At 35.6% G+C, this 14,851-nt stretch overlaps 1 protein-coding gene across 11 annotated transcripts in view; it reads left to right on the top strand.

The window, feature by feature from the left end:
- dab1a (DAB adaptor protein 1a) overlaps positions 1-14,851 on the top strand; it is a 196,963-nt gene that overhangs the window by 159,305 nt on the left and 22,807 nt on the right. For 6 of the 11 annotated variants that reach the window (XM_059498941.1, XM_059498942.1, XM_059498939.1 and 3 more), the window contains 3 exons: positions 7,725-7,787; positions 9,694-9,756; positions 10,216-10,312. In XM_059498941.1, the coding sequence (XP_059354924.1) occupies positions 7,725-7,787; positions 9,694-9,756; positions 10,216-10,312 (223 nt within the window). The remainder of the gene's footprint in view (positions 1-7,724; positions 7,788-9,693; positions 9,757-10,215; positions 10,313-14,851) is intronic. The other 5 variants (XM_059498945.1, XM_059498943.1, XM_059498944.1 and 2 more) reach the window with 1 other exon arrangement.

Below are 14,851 nucleotides of genomic sequence, written 5' to 3'. Positions count from 1 at the left end.
AAAATATATTGTTTACTCTTGAATGTTTTTTTGTTGTTGTTTTTGTTTTGATCAGCTCCTTATAAATGTTAAAATCAGTAAATTTTAAAATCAGTATACATTTTTGATCAGTGGATAAATACCAGTTCAGTCAAAAAGGCTATTGTACTGTTGGCTGTTGTCTTTTCAAATTAGTTTACAGTATTAACAGGATCATTCTGCATTACATAAATTTCGTAATTTTCAGGATGTAAATAAGGTACAATTTGTAAATGCAACTACCTTGTGCAACAGTAAGGATTAAATGTGAGGTTGTGTAAGTTGATCACTGTCCGCCTCTATTAACTGACACTGCTTTTACATCTCCCTGGTGGAAAATGCCATTACTAAATTAAAGTACAAAATGCTTCAAGCTGCAATGACGAGCCCAAGTCACTAGTGCAACCACCATCCTCTAGTGTCATTGGGAAAGAGGTGTGCATGCATTGATATTAACCGTTTGGCAGTCTGGTTTACAGCAGGTTACAGGGTTACAGCAATGAAATGGTTAAACACCATGCACACAGACAACAAAATATAAACCTTTAATAATGGTTTACAATAAGGTTTAAAGGAACACTCCCCTTTTTTGGAAATATGCTCATTCTCCAACTCCCCCAGAGTTAATAAGTTGAGTTTTACTGCAGTGATATCACTGCGACTGCTGCGCTCATGTTATGGCTGCACCGTTCCCTGATTATTACACCGGAATGAGTATAGTTTTTAATCATATCGGCCTAGAAAATCACAACTTGACATTTTCCACCAGTCTTAGTACACAATATAACTACAAAAGAGGAAAGTTTTAAATAGGTAAAATATCCATACTCTTTGGTCATTTCTGAATGCCATGCTGCTGGTCTCAAAACCTGAGATCGGCTGAATGGATTCAAAAATGGTATAAACTGGGAGTTTGAGAATGAGCCCATTTCCAAAAAAGTGGAATGTTCCTTTATTTTGTTAACAGTACTTAACTGTGCATGTTAACTTGAACAATATGTTTTATAGTATTAATTCTATAATTACATACTAAAAATACATTATTAACTTTCAGTTGTGTATCTGTTAACATCAGTTAATGTACCGTGGATCAACATGAAGAAAAATAAATCAAGTAACATTAAAACATTAAAAGATTGATAAATGCTCCAAAAATATATATTGTTCATATTCAGTTAATGTATAGTAATGCATTAAATAGTGTTAACAAATTAGACCTATTTTTAAAATACTACCAAAACTTAGTAATTTTGTAAAAACATTATTTAAATTATTTTAATGATCTAGTAGTGCAGTAATAATACTATACTTACAGTACATACTAACATAATTTATGTATTTGTTGGTCATTGTATCTTCTAGAATCCATCTAGTGAACAACTACAGTATCACAGCCTTCATCTGTCAACTAAAATGTCTGATATGAATATGAGCAGCACAGAATTGGTGCCAAGTAATGTCCCAAAACCAAAAAACAATTGAAAAATGCATTTAAGTATTCAAACATTAGATATTTACCAAGATCCTTGTGTTATTTATTTAAACCCCCCATAAAATGTAAAATATCAGTAAACTTAAAACTGTATCATAATTATAATTTTTTGGGTACTTTCCAATGGCTGGTGGCTGCCCCGAACCGTAACCTCTAAATTTCATGTTATAAAATAATTTTTAAATGTTAAATAATTTTTTATTTTAAAAACAAATTTTGGATTTTTTAAATAGTGATGTTCGAATATATATACATTAATATATACATTAAATATATACATTAATGTGTCCCTCTCTCTTACATAGCTACATTTTGATTAGATATGTCCCATAAGTTTGAGGCACATGATTTCAAAATCTTAAAATCTGTGTGTAACTTTAATGTTACTGCCAAACACCTGTTTTTCTCCAATTAAGCTCTTTTTTGGTTTTTATTCAATAGCTTTTAGCTTTTATATGTGTTAGACTTTAAATATTGTAAAATGTTAATAGTTATTGATTTACTTCTAAAAACCTTTTAATAAAATAGAAAAAAGAGTAATGTATATATATATATATATATATATATATATATATATATATATATATATAAAATAAATAAATAATAATAAATTAATTAATTAATAAAATAAATTTATTATAGATAATGAATAAATAAATACAAATAATGTTGTGTTGCAAAAAAAAAAACTACTAAAAGTAAATGAATAAAACTAAATAAAAATTTCTGTCGTAATGTTAAAGTATGTTTTGATCAACCGGTATGTTGAAACAAAACTGTTGAAGAAAAGTCCTTTTTCTTTCCTACCAGTAGCGGTAAAAAGAAAGGTTGTGAAAAATGTCCACTTTCCCCCTCTATTGATTGACACTGGTTTCATGTCTCTGTCTCACTGCTGTAGAAAGTTATTACAAAAAGAAGGTTAATTTTGGACATGCAGTTCCCTAATCAGCCACTTGGGGTAAAATGAAAGGTTGTGAAAAATGTCCACTCTCTCCCTCTATTGATTGACAGTGGTTTCATGTCTCTGTCTCCCTGTTGTAGAAAGTTATTACAAAAAGAAGGTTAAATTTGGACACGTAATTCCCTTTTCTACCAGTAAGGGTAAAAAGAAAGGTTGTGAAAAATATCCACTGTCTCCCTCTATTGATAGACACTGGTTTCATGTCTCTGTCTCCCTGCTGTAGAAAGTTATTACAAAAAGAAGGTTAATTTTGGACATCCAATTCCCTTTTCTACCAGTAGGGGTAAAAAGAAAGGTTATGAAAAATGTCCACTCTCTCCTTCTATTGATTGACAGTGGTTTCATGTCTCTGTCTCCCTGCTGTAGAAAGTTATTACAAAAAGAAAGTTAAATTTGGACATGCAATTCTATTTTCTACCAGTAAGGGTAAAAAAAAAGGTTGTGAAAAATGTCCACTGTCCCCCTCTATTGATTCACACTGGTTTCATGTCTCTGTCTCACTGCTATAGAAAGTTATTACAAAAAGGAAGTTAATTTTTGACATGCAATTCCCTTTTCTACCAGTAGGGGCAAAAGCAAGGTTGTGAAAAATGTCCACTGGTCCCCTTTATTGATGGACACAGGTTTCATGTCTCTGTCTCACTGCTGTAGAAAGTTATTACATAAAGAAGGTTAAATTGGACATGCGATTCCCTTTTTTACCAGTAGGAGTAAAAAGAAAGGTTCTGAAAAATGTCCACTGTCCCCCTCTATTGACTGACACTGGTTTCATGTCTCTGTCTCCCTGCTGTAGAAAGTTATTACAAAAAGAAGGTTAATTTTGGACATCCAATTCCCTTTTCTACCAGTAGGGGTAAAAAGAAAGGTTGTGAAAAATGTCCACTCTCTCGTTCTATTGATTGACAGTGGTTTCATGTCTCTGTCTCCCTGCTGTAGAAAGTTATTACAAAAAGAAGGATAATTTTGGACATGTAGTTCCCTTTTGTACCAGCAGGGGTAAAAAGAAAGGTTGTGAAAAATGCCCACTGTCCCCGTCTATTGATTGACACTGGTTTCATGTATCTGTCTCACTGCTGTAGAAAGTTATTACAAAAAGAAGGTTAAATTTGTACATGCAATTCCCTTTTCTACCAGTAGGTGTAAAAAGAAAGGTTGTGAAAAATGTCCACTCTCTCCCTCTATTGATTGACACAGGTTTTATGTCTCTGTCTCCCTGCTGTAGAAAGTTATTACAAAAGGAAGGATAAATTTGGACATGCAATTACCTTTTCTACCAATAGGGGTAAAAAGGTTGCGAAAAATGTCCACTCTCTCCCTCTATTGATAGACACTGGTTTCATGTCTCTGTCTCCCTGCTGTAGAAAGTTATTACAAAAAGAAGGTTAAATTTGGACATGTAATTCCCTTTTCTACCAGTAGGGGTAAAAAGAAAGGTTGTGAAAAATGTCCCCTGTCCCCCTCTATTGATTGACACTGGTTTCATGTCTCTGACTCACTGCTGTAGAAAGTTATTACAAAAAGAATGTTAATTTTGGACATGCAGTTCCCTAATCAGCCACTTGGGGTAAAATGAAAGGTTGTGAAAAATGTCCACTGTCTCCCTCTATTGATAGACACTGGTTTCATGTCTCTGTCTCCCTGTTGTAGAAAGTTATTACAAAAAGAAGGTTAATTTTGGATATCCAATTCCCTTTTCTACCAGTGGGTGTAAAAAGAAATGTTGTGAAAAATGTCCACTCTCTCCTTCTATTGATTGACAGTGGTTTCATGTCTCTGTCTCCCTGCTGTAGGAAGTTATTACAAAAAGAAAGTTAAATATGGACATGCAATTCTATTTTCTACCAGTAAGGGTAAAAAAGAAAGGTTGTGAAAAATGTCCACTGTCCCCCTCTATTGATTCACACTGGTTTCATGTCTCTCACTCACTGCTATAGAAAGGTATTACAAAAAGGAAGTTAATTTTGGACATGCGATTCCCTTTTTTACCAGTAGGGGTAAAAAGAAAGGTTGTGAAAAATGTCCACTGTCCTCCTCTATTGGTTGACACTGGTTTCATGTCTCTGTCTCCCTGCTGTAGAAAGTTATTACAAAAAGAAAGTTACAGTTGGACGTGCAGTTCCCTTTTCTACCGGTAGGGGTAAAAAAAAGGTTGTGAAAAATGTCCACTGTCCCCCTCTATTGATTCACACTGGTTTCATGTCTCTGTCTCACTGCTATAGAAAGTTATTACAAAAAGGGAGTTAATTTTGGACATGCAATTCCCTTTTCTACCAGTAGGGGCAAAAAGCAAGCTTGTGAAAAATGTCCACTGTCCCCCTTTATTGATTGACACAGATTTCATGTCTCTGTCTCACTGCTGTAGAAAGTTATTACAAAAAGAAGGTTAATTTTGGACATCCAATTGCCTTTTCTACCAGTAGGGGTAAAAAGAAAGGTTGTGAAAAATGTCCACTGCCCCCCTCTATTGATTGACACTGGTTTCATGTATCTGTCTCACTGCTGTAGAAAGTTATTACAAAAAGAATGTTAATTTTGGATATGCAATTCCCTCTTCTAACAGTAGGGGTAAAAAGAAAGGTTGTGAAAAATGTCCTCTCTCTCCCTCTATTGATTTGAACTGGTTTCATGTCTCCGTGTCCCTGCTGTAGAACGTTATTACAAAAAGAAGGTTAATTCTGGACATGCAATTCCCTTTTCTACCAGTAGGGGTAAAAAGAAAGGTTGTGAAAAGGGTCCACTCTCTCCCTCTATTGATTTGAACTGGTTTCATGTCTCTGTGTCCCTGCTGTAGAACGTTATTACAAAAATAAGGTTAATTTTGGACATGGAATTCCCTTTTCTACCAGTAGGGGTAAAAGGAAAGGTTGTGAAAAATGTCCACTGTCCCTCACTATTGATTGACACTGGTTTCATGTCTCTGTCTTCCTGCTGTAGAAAGATATTACAAAAAGAAGGTTAAATTTAGACATGCAGTTCCCTAATCAGCCACTTGGGGTAAAATTAAAGGTTGTGAAAAATTTCCACTCTCTCCCTCTATTGATTGACAGTAGTTTCATGTCTCTGTCTCCCTGCTGTAGAAAGTTATTACAAAAAGAAGGTTAAATTTGGACATGCAATTCCCTTTTCTACCAGTAGGGGCAAAAAAGAGGTTGTGAAAAACGTCCACGGTTCCCCACTATTGATTGACACTGTTATCATGTCTATATGCCCTTTAACTAAATAACTATTACAAAAACACCGCCTACTGAGCTATAGCAAAAAACGAAGAAAGTTTGCACTTTCCCCACGGTCCCTAACTGAGGGCTCTGCTGAGAGCGTTCTCTCCCGGCTTTCTGCACATTGCGACGGCTTGCACGGGGCCGTGCTTATTATATCGAGGGAAAATATAGAAAAAGAAGGCTGTGAAACATGATCAGCTTTGCCCTTTTGGCGGTCACACTGTTTAGATTTTTTTAGGGCAATTCGTTTTGGAGTTATTGGCGTTTACCGCTGAATGTGTCACGAATATCGAAAACAAAACCAACTTAACCGCGCTTGAGAAAGACAGGCAGTGCGTCGCGCCCTCTCATCGGGGAGAAAGTACCGCAAACGTGGGCTTCCGAACCCCCGAGAGCGGGCGCCGGATCTGGTGGCTAAGAAAGAAGATAGGGACTTGAAAAGACCCATCTTACATTCCTTCCAGCAGATCCGAAAGCGAATCCCGCGAGCACAACCACCGTTCCGTTTTTTTTCTCGACAAAAGCGGGGCTGGCACCGCGAGAAATGCCAGTGAAAGCTCTCTCCTCAAAGAGAGCCTTCTGAGAGTGAAGCAAAGGCTCGCATCGCAGCCGTCAACTCCCTCGAGAGCTGACACTGCGCGCTTCACTCTCAAGCAGACAACACACGAGCTGCGTGTCCCTACCCTTTTTTTTTTTTGGCAGGGAAAACACACAGCCTGAACGCTGCCTGCTCTCGCCCAAAAATTCTCTTGATTGAAGCTTTAGAGTTTATCAATTATCAATGGACAATGGAGTTTATCAGTGGACAAACGACACTAAATAAGACTCACAAACAGATAGTGACTGACACACACACACAGAGCGCTTGCTGAAGACACAAGGCTGACTTCCGGCTTTGCCGCTCATGCTTTATGCTTCCTGGTCTCTGACTTCACCCGCCTATGACATCTAGCCCTTCCTTTGGACTGATTATACACTGTAATGATAAAGACTTCCTAGTCATCGGGAAGAAGGAGGCGGGAACCGGCGGACAATCAAACAACATTTTAATAATAGAAAATAAACACAAAACAGCGCACCAGCCCCTCACGGACGACTGGTGCGCACAAATAAAAATCACAACACAACTAAAAGCCCAGGCCTGGTCCTCTCTCGTCCTTCACTGTTGTCGCTCCAGTTTTATATCCTTCCATCTCCTACGTGGGACTCGAGACCGGCGGTGGGCCACAGGTGCCACTGATTTGCCCAATCACTGCCGGCCTCACTCGTGTTCCCACGTCCCTCGGCCCCACCCCACTCGCTACATACACATTATTCAGAGACGTCACGCTGGACGCGTTCCCCAATCGTCCTCGACGCAGCTCGAGTTCCTGAAGAGGAACTATTATTTTAAGTTGTAATAATATTTCACAATATTACTGTTTTTTCTGTATTTTTGATCAAATAAATGAAGGCTTGATGAGCAGAAGAAACTTCTGGTTTCCAAACTTTTGGTCTGTACTGTATATATATATATATATATATATATGAGCATGACACTTTATCCGGCTAACCGTGTAAACTTTGTTCGAAGCAAGGGACCTTAGTTTTTTTCTTTTAAATGTCATGGCCTACATATCTTCTCCTTTCATATAAAATTCTCTCCTCACCTATGTTGCTTTTTCGGCAGCACATAATGTAAGACAGGAGCAGCTTTTTTTCATGGTGTTTTGCTCTTCCCATGTTATTGGCATTTGAGCACATTATTTTCCCATTAAAGCCTGCTGACAGCTGGTTAAAATTAATTCTGCCTTCCACCAGTTACAGTTTAGGAGTATGGGGTGGGATGTGAGTTAGCGAAAATAAATACAGTTTCGAGTTTGACTCAAACCTGTTGCACACTTGAGACATAATGTGCTAAAATGCAAAAAAAAAAAAAGGTAAGGTATCATACAACCCATCTACTCACATTCACCATTCTAAAACAGACCTAATTTTACCTCATTTTCTGTGTGTCTCATCTCATCTTTCATCTAACACCATGTTATCATTGCAGAACAAACATAACGAACAAGTCAATCTTTTGGATCTAGACACTGACCTGTTGCTGGTCAACCAGGTAAGGTGGACAGTGATTGGAAGTTTCTTCACACCCACCTTTGGCCTTCCCATGATCCTCCAAGCTGTCATTTTAATTGTAAATGTACTAGAAAATTCCTCTAGCTGTAATCTAGCTATAAAGTAATAAGTAATGCACTATGGCCCATTCTAGACTCCATAGAGTCTCTGTACGGGAAAGTAAATGTCACACTACCCATTACAAACAGTTTTAGCTCTGCTAAATCCCTCGTCTCATGTGTTGTACTTTTTCCACTAGTCGGCTGGAAGTAGTGTACTTACTCATACCTGACCTTTTTTTTCATAGTCAAATGACAGAGCTCTTATAGATGACCCCAGTCTGACCCTGTTGAACAGGTTGGATTTTGTGTTCCCATGCTAACTGTGTGGTTCATAAATAAACTGGGGAAATGTCCTCTTGCCCTTCTCCCCATGTGACCATGTGCTCAAAATGTTACAGTGCTTTCAAAGGTCATGCATATAGTCATGTTCTTGTGTGTGCTGTTTCTGATTTTTTTTTTTTAAGATTAGAGACATACAAGTGGAGACAATAAATGCCAGCATAACGTCAGAGAAGAGACCGCAATTATTCTTTCATAAAGAATGTGTTTTAGCCCTTTTGTAGATGTGGGTGTGAAAAAAGAGAGCTTTTTAGGAAAGAACCCTGTGGTTTGGCCTTAAGCAAATGGATGTACGAAACGCTTTTTAGAAGCAGTGTAGAAAAGCTTTTCTGTCATGTGCCAGTCACTTTAAAAAGCTCAGCTGCTCCCCACTAGCAGCACACTGTCTGTTCCAGGTTCTGATAAACACACTCAACAAGGACACGGTACCACAAATGAAAACAGGTGTAGCAACCATTGTTAATGTTCTATTTGTCTTTAAGACATTTGCCCTTCAACCATTTGTGAAATAATCTTCTTTTTTTACAAAAGTATGAAAAATGTCTGCTTTAAGGCCCATAATACTCCTTGCGAAGTTTTATTTGTTGCTTAGGTGTAAAAAGAAATTTGAAATACCTGAGCAGTGATATACTATTAGCGAACATCCCAATGTGCCCATGCTGTCGGGAGCAGCATTCAGATGAATATGTAAACATGTGCTGCACACTTTCCTCTCAATAACAAAGTAAATACACTACAAAAATGACAGCAGTGAAAAAACAGCAGTTAAGAAAGCATCTGATCATGTAGCGACGTGAAAATGTTTGCACCAGCGCTGCAGTTCGAACTACAAATGGCTGCCCACTGGTTACATCAGCACAATCTGATAAATACATCATGATTTATGGTGGTTTTCACTGCAAATAAATAAATAAATAATAAAAAGGTGCAAACATTGCCACAGTCTTGGCGAAAAGCAGCAAATTGAGTAATTTTTGGCAAAAAAAAAAAAACATCAGAAAAATGTCTTTTGAAATCCTGGTGGGATTGGTATGCCCCTGTTCAGAAATAACCCTGAATACCAAATATATCCCAAGGAAATTAACTCATTACCTTCTTAGAAATTAGCTCATGATGTGATTTTATGGTAATCCATGGTCTTGTATGGAAAGACCTGAAATGGTTTGTGGAACAGAGGAGCAAAAAAGATCAGTCTTAGAACAGACAGATAGATAGACAGATATAGTTGTGTGCTGTACGTGGCTAGTATAGGTACAGGAATCATCATCATCATCATCATCCTTGTGTTTTTACATAATAATAATAGCAAACCTCTATCATTTATGTAACCGTTGTCATTTATTACTTATCTCACTTTCATTTATTATTCAAGTCACTTGATTCAATCCACTGTTTGACCAAGGTAGGTTCAGTATTCTGTGGCAAAGATTAGACTGACATGGTAGTGACTGCTGAGGTGAGACACGTCTGATTTTATGCTGGTAAATGTTCTTCTCTCATCTGCAGAATATCAACCAGTTAGAGCTTTTTGGAGACATGTCCACCCCTCCTGATATCACGTCCCCCTCGGTGAGTGACTCTAGATGCTACCTTATTATAGTAAGAGCATAATCAGAATGGAATTTTATCATATTGCATATTGCAGAGTGTATACTGCATTCAAATTAAAGCATAGTTCACCCAAAAATATATATTCTGCCATCATTTATTCACCCTCAAGTTGCTTCAAACCTTTATGAATTTCTTTATTTTGCTGAAAACAAAAGATGATACATTTTGAAGAATGTAGGAAACGAAAAGATAAAAGGTCTTCAATCAACCATCAACTGTTTGGTTACCTATATTATTCGAAATATTTTCTTTTATGTTCAACAGACACTTATACATGTTTGTAATAACTTGAGGGTGAATGAATTATTTTTGAATGTTATCAATATGTTATTTTGAATACATTTGAGCAAGTTGTTGAGCAAATGTAGTTTATTATAAAGCTTCTGTTTAGACATCCATTGTTTTTCTCTTCCACAGACCCCAGCATCTCCAGCTAATACACTGGACCCCACGCTGGCCCACCAGACTCCATCCGAACTGTTCACCCCCTTCAACCCAGCCTCTGTACCCTCAGGTAGGAGAGATTTCTCTTTCAGACATTGTGTGTGTACACGAGAAAATAATACCAAGAAAACATATAAAGGAGACATGGAACGGGGCGGATGCAAATTAAATTATGTGTCTGTCTAGTTCTAGCTAAAAAAGGTGTCCTGTCTCCTGCTGTAGAATATGAATGCTCTCATTACTGGCTTCTGTACTGATCTGCATGGTAAATACCTTGTAGAGGACACAGTGTTACTCCTACCAGCTCTGGTGGTAATCTATGTGTGTGTGTGTGTGTGTGTGTGTGTGTGAGAGAGAGAGAGAGAGAGAGAGTGCATGAAGTCTTTTTAACATGCACGTCTGGTTTGGGGTCATATCATACATTTTTATTATGCTATTTTTTTTTCTCTTATGTCCACTTATGCAAGGTTTTTTGCACCACAAATGGACAGAATTTAGTTTTTCATTACCATTTTCGCTTTTTAATTAAATTAAATTAATGCAAGTTACCTTTAATTCTACAGTGCTTTATACAGTACAGATTGTGGAGCCTCACCATGATAAACATCAGTTCACTGTTGGTTCAGTTCAGATAGGGTTACATGATAAATAATATTTTAATATTTATTTATTTCCGCTTCTATCGATTTATTAAGTATAATTTAAAAATATTGTATGTGCATATATATATATATATATATATATATATATATATATATATATATATATATATATATATATATATATATATATATATATATATATATATAGTACAGACCAAAAGTTTGGAAACATTACTATTTTTAATGTTTTTGAAAGAAGTTTCTTCTGCTCATCAAGCCTGAATTTATTTGATCAAAAATACAGAAAAAAACAGTAATATTGTGAAATATTATTATAACTTAAAATAATAGTTTTCTATTTGAATATACTTTAAAAAAAATAATTTATTCCTGTGATGCAATGCTGAATTTTCAGCATCATTACTCCAGCCTTCAGTGTCACATGTAACATCCAGTCTATCACATGATGATTTAGAAATCATTCTAATATTCTGATTTATTATGAGTGTTGGAAACAGTTCTGCTGTCTAATATATTTGATGAATAAAAGGTTAAAAAGAACTGCATTTATTCAAAATAAAAAAAAAATCTAATAATATATATTCTAATAATATATTTTCTTTACTATCACTTTTTATCAATTTAACACATCCTTGCTGAATAAAAGTATTGATTTTATTTTAAAAAAAGAAAGAAAAAAAAATTACTGAACCCAAATTACTGACCAGTAGTGTATATTGTTATTACAAAATATTTATATTTTAAAAGCATAGCTTCTTTTTTTTTTTACTTTTTATTCATCAAAGTATCCTAAAAAAGTATCACATGTTCTGAAAAAATATTAAGCAGCAGAACTGTTTCCAACTTTGATAATGAATCATCATATTAGAATGATTTCTAAAGGATCATGTGATAATGATCCTAAAAATTCAGCTTTGCATCACAGAAATAAATGATAATTTTAAATGATAATATTTAAAAACAATTATTTTAAATTGTAATAATATATCACAATATTACATTTTTTTCTGTATTTTTGATCAAATAAATGCAGGCTTGATGAGCAGAAGAAACTTCTTTCAAAAACATTAAAAATAGTAATGTTTCCAAACTTTTGGTCTGTACTGTATATATTTATTTACTCACCCTTGTGTCTTTTTAAAGTTGTATGAACTTTTTTTTGTCTCAGTGATTTTGTTAATTGGTGCCAAATGTTGTTTTGAGCCCAACTGACTTTATAATGGACAAAACAGCGGAAACATTCTTCAAAAACATCTTCTTTTAACCATATGTTTTGCAGAAGAAAGAAAGTCATGAACATGATGGTGAGTTACCTAAAATCACTGAAATTAAATATACTGGTAACAAACATGATGCTAAAATACTGCAATAAATATAAATTTAATAAAATAAAATGTAAGATAAAACTCTAATGTACATAACTGATTAAAAATAAAATACTAGTACGAAACATAATTATTTAAACGAAAAACCATTAAATGTCAAGTGTCACACATTTAATTCTGCCAATGTCAATTTAAAGGTTTTCTTTTCACTTCCAAAAATTGTGGATTTAATGGTGTCTTCCAGTAAAATTACAGTTAATCCATATTTAATTAAATCAATGACAATTTTATACCTTAATGTATAAAGGAACCCACTATTAAATGATTAGCAGTTGGAGTCGGAGCAGTCGGAGCATTTTTACAGTAATTTACTGGTAAACTTCTGATAGTTTTGCACACATTGCACTCTGTATTGTAAAGAGCTACCACTTTAAATTCTACAGGAACACTCACGGCATGATATTTGAACCAGTTATTTAAAAACAAATAGACTTTGTGCAGTGATTTTGCTCTCCCTGGGACATCTGTTCCAGCCAGATTGACTTCCTCTGAAACAGTAAACACTACAACATTGATATGTGTGGAATCAAGTAGTGTATCATCTGTCCCATCTGTCTTCAATTCTTTCCCTCAGTCAAACTCCCCTCTGTGTTATAAATTCATAAACACCAGGCTTGACTCCACCACACCTGTCCTGATGGGATTCTCACAGTTCAGTTATGATAGAATGAGCACATTTTTCACCATTGTAAAAACATTATGGCTTTTTTCAAGCTAGAGTTTTTTCCCCCAGAGTTCTTTGGATGGTCTGGCCCTGTTGGTAGTATATTTTAAGTCACTTTGGATGAAACTTGTGTGGTAAGTGGTATGTCTAATGAAACATAAATAATCGCAGAACCTGATTTTACCAAGTGAGACATGTTCCTGGGACAACATCTTTGTTGACCCTGGAACAACATTGTGATTAACCAATCAGATTTGAAGAACAAGTTTATAGATTTTGTGAAGTTTACGCTTACAATCACTGTTTGGTGCTTGTACATCAGTGTCATTCATCTATCATTTCCTCTGATTTTAAGGATCACTCATGGTTAAGGTTAGGTTTAGGTGTAGGGATATGGTCAAGACTACATTTTTTGAGTAAAATGTTGTTCCAGGGTCAACAAAATATGTTGACCTAGGAACATATCTAACTCAGCAATATCAGGACGTGCATAAATAATCTGAATAAGTGCACACTGCTTAATTATGATATCATTTAAGAAACCTATCAGAAGCTGTACTGTTTGTGAACATAATCACTATATAGTCAATCTGCTTTCTATATTTACAAAAAAAGCATGAATTATTTGATCTTATATTAAACAGTTACATTCTAAAATAAAATAAAAAACAATTTATTAAAACATTATTTTTATTAATTAAATTAATTTAGTGTAGTCCAGTCCTCGACATATCCACTGGATACCAAAGATGTGCTCTGGGTTTTTCTGTCCATGCATCCTGAATGGCAACCCATAATTCCATCCCATTTGAAAATGGTGGATCCATAGCACAAAATGATTGCCAGGTGCCATCATGGACCAGTGCAAGGGTGCGTTACTATGATGTGGATGACGGCCTATTGCTACCTTACTGAATGATGGACATGTGCAGATTTCAAAATTCACATATAGAACTTCTCCAGGCACTTCCCCACTCAATGGTCCTTGAGAAAACCACAAACCGTTATTACAATTCCATGGGAACACTTCACAGCTGACAGGATGGATCCAGTGCTGTGTTGTTTTTTCCAACCGGAAGCCATCAGGTCCATAATGCTACCTTTTGTCAAATGTTCCCATCCCCACATGTGGTAGTATCATAGGTTGAATAGTAACTAGCTAAAATTAAAACATGCTGCTAACATTAGTTTTTCAATAGTGACAATAGCTTTTCCAATAACAAGCTACTCTATTAGTGTAGTAGCGAGAAACTGCTAAATTGCTATTTTGGCGAAATTGTACACCATGTTTTACATATTTAACGTAAATTGCATTGTATAAATCGCTTTTGAATAGAAGTAATAGCACATTTCAGATAATTAAAACTGTGATCTACAGTACATTCTGGAAAATACAACAGATTCTTCTTTTAACTTGCCAATGGCTACACCGACACCGAAAGACTGTTTCCAAGTCTTTTTTAAAGATAAAGCAGCATCACAACATCCCATTGTGTGAACAATCCAGTTGCATGTGATCTCACACCTCTCTGCTGCACAACAAAATATTCTGGACACGCTCCCACAATGTGTGTGGGATGTCAAAGAGATAAGATACAATTTAGGGGTTTATTATTTGAATCAGTTACTCATTGGAAAAAAAGAGCAAGATGTGTAATGAAATAAGCCTCAATGTGAAATGAGTGAAATTGTTGTAATGGTCTCTTTTAAAGGGCGTTGCTATTCATTAAGCCCAAGCCTATTGTGAGCAGTAATTACAATAGTTCATCTGAGCCATAAAGACCTTTTTCATTATGAAAATCTAGGTCATCTTACCCCAGTCATCAAGAGATCTATGGCTGCAGCCTGAAAGTCCTTGAGTGAATGCTAAAGGTTACAACACAAGCTCGTAATGAGGTGTACATGATTTTTTTAGAGCATTTTGGCTGGAAAAAATC

This window comes from Carassius carassius, chromosome 18, assembly GCF_963082965.1.
Source record: "Carassius carassius chromosome 18, fCarCar2.1, whole genome shotgun sequence".
Lineage (NCBI taxonomy): Eukaryota > Metazoa > Chordata > Actinopteri > Cypriniformes > Cyprinidae > Carassius > Carassius carassius.
Note: the sequence above shows the minus strand (reverse complement) of the source record. Positions and strands in the feature narration are given on the sequence as shown.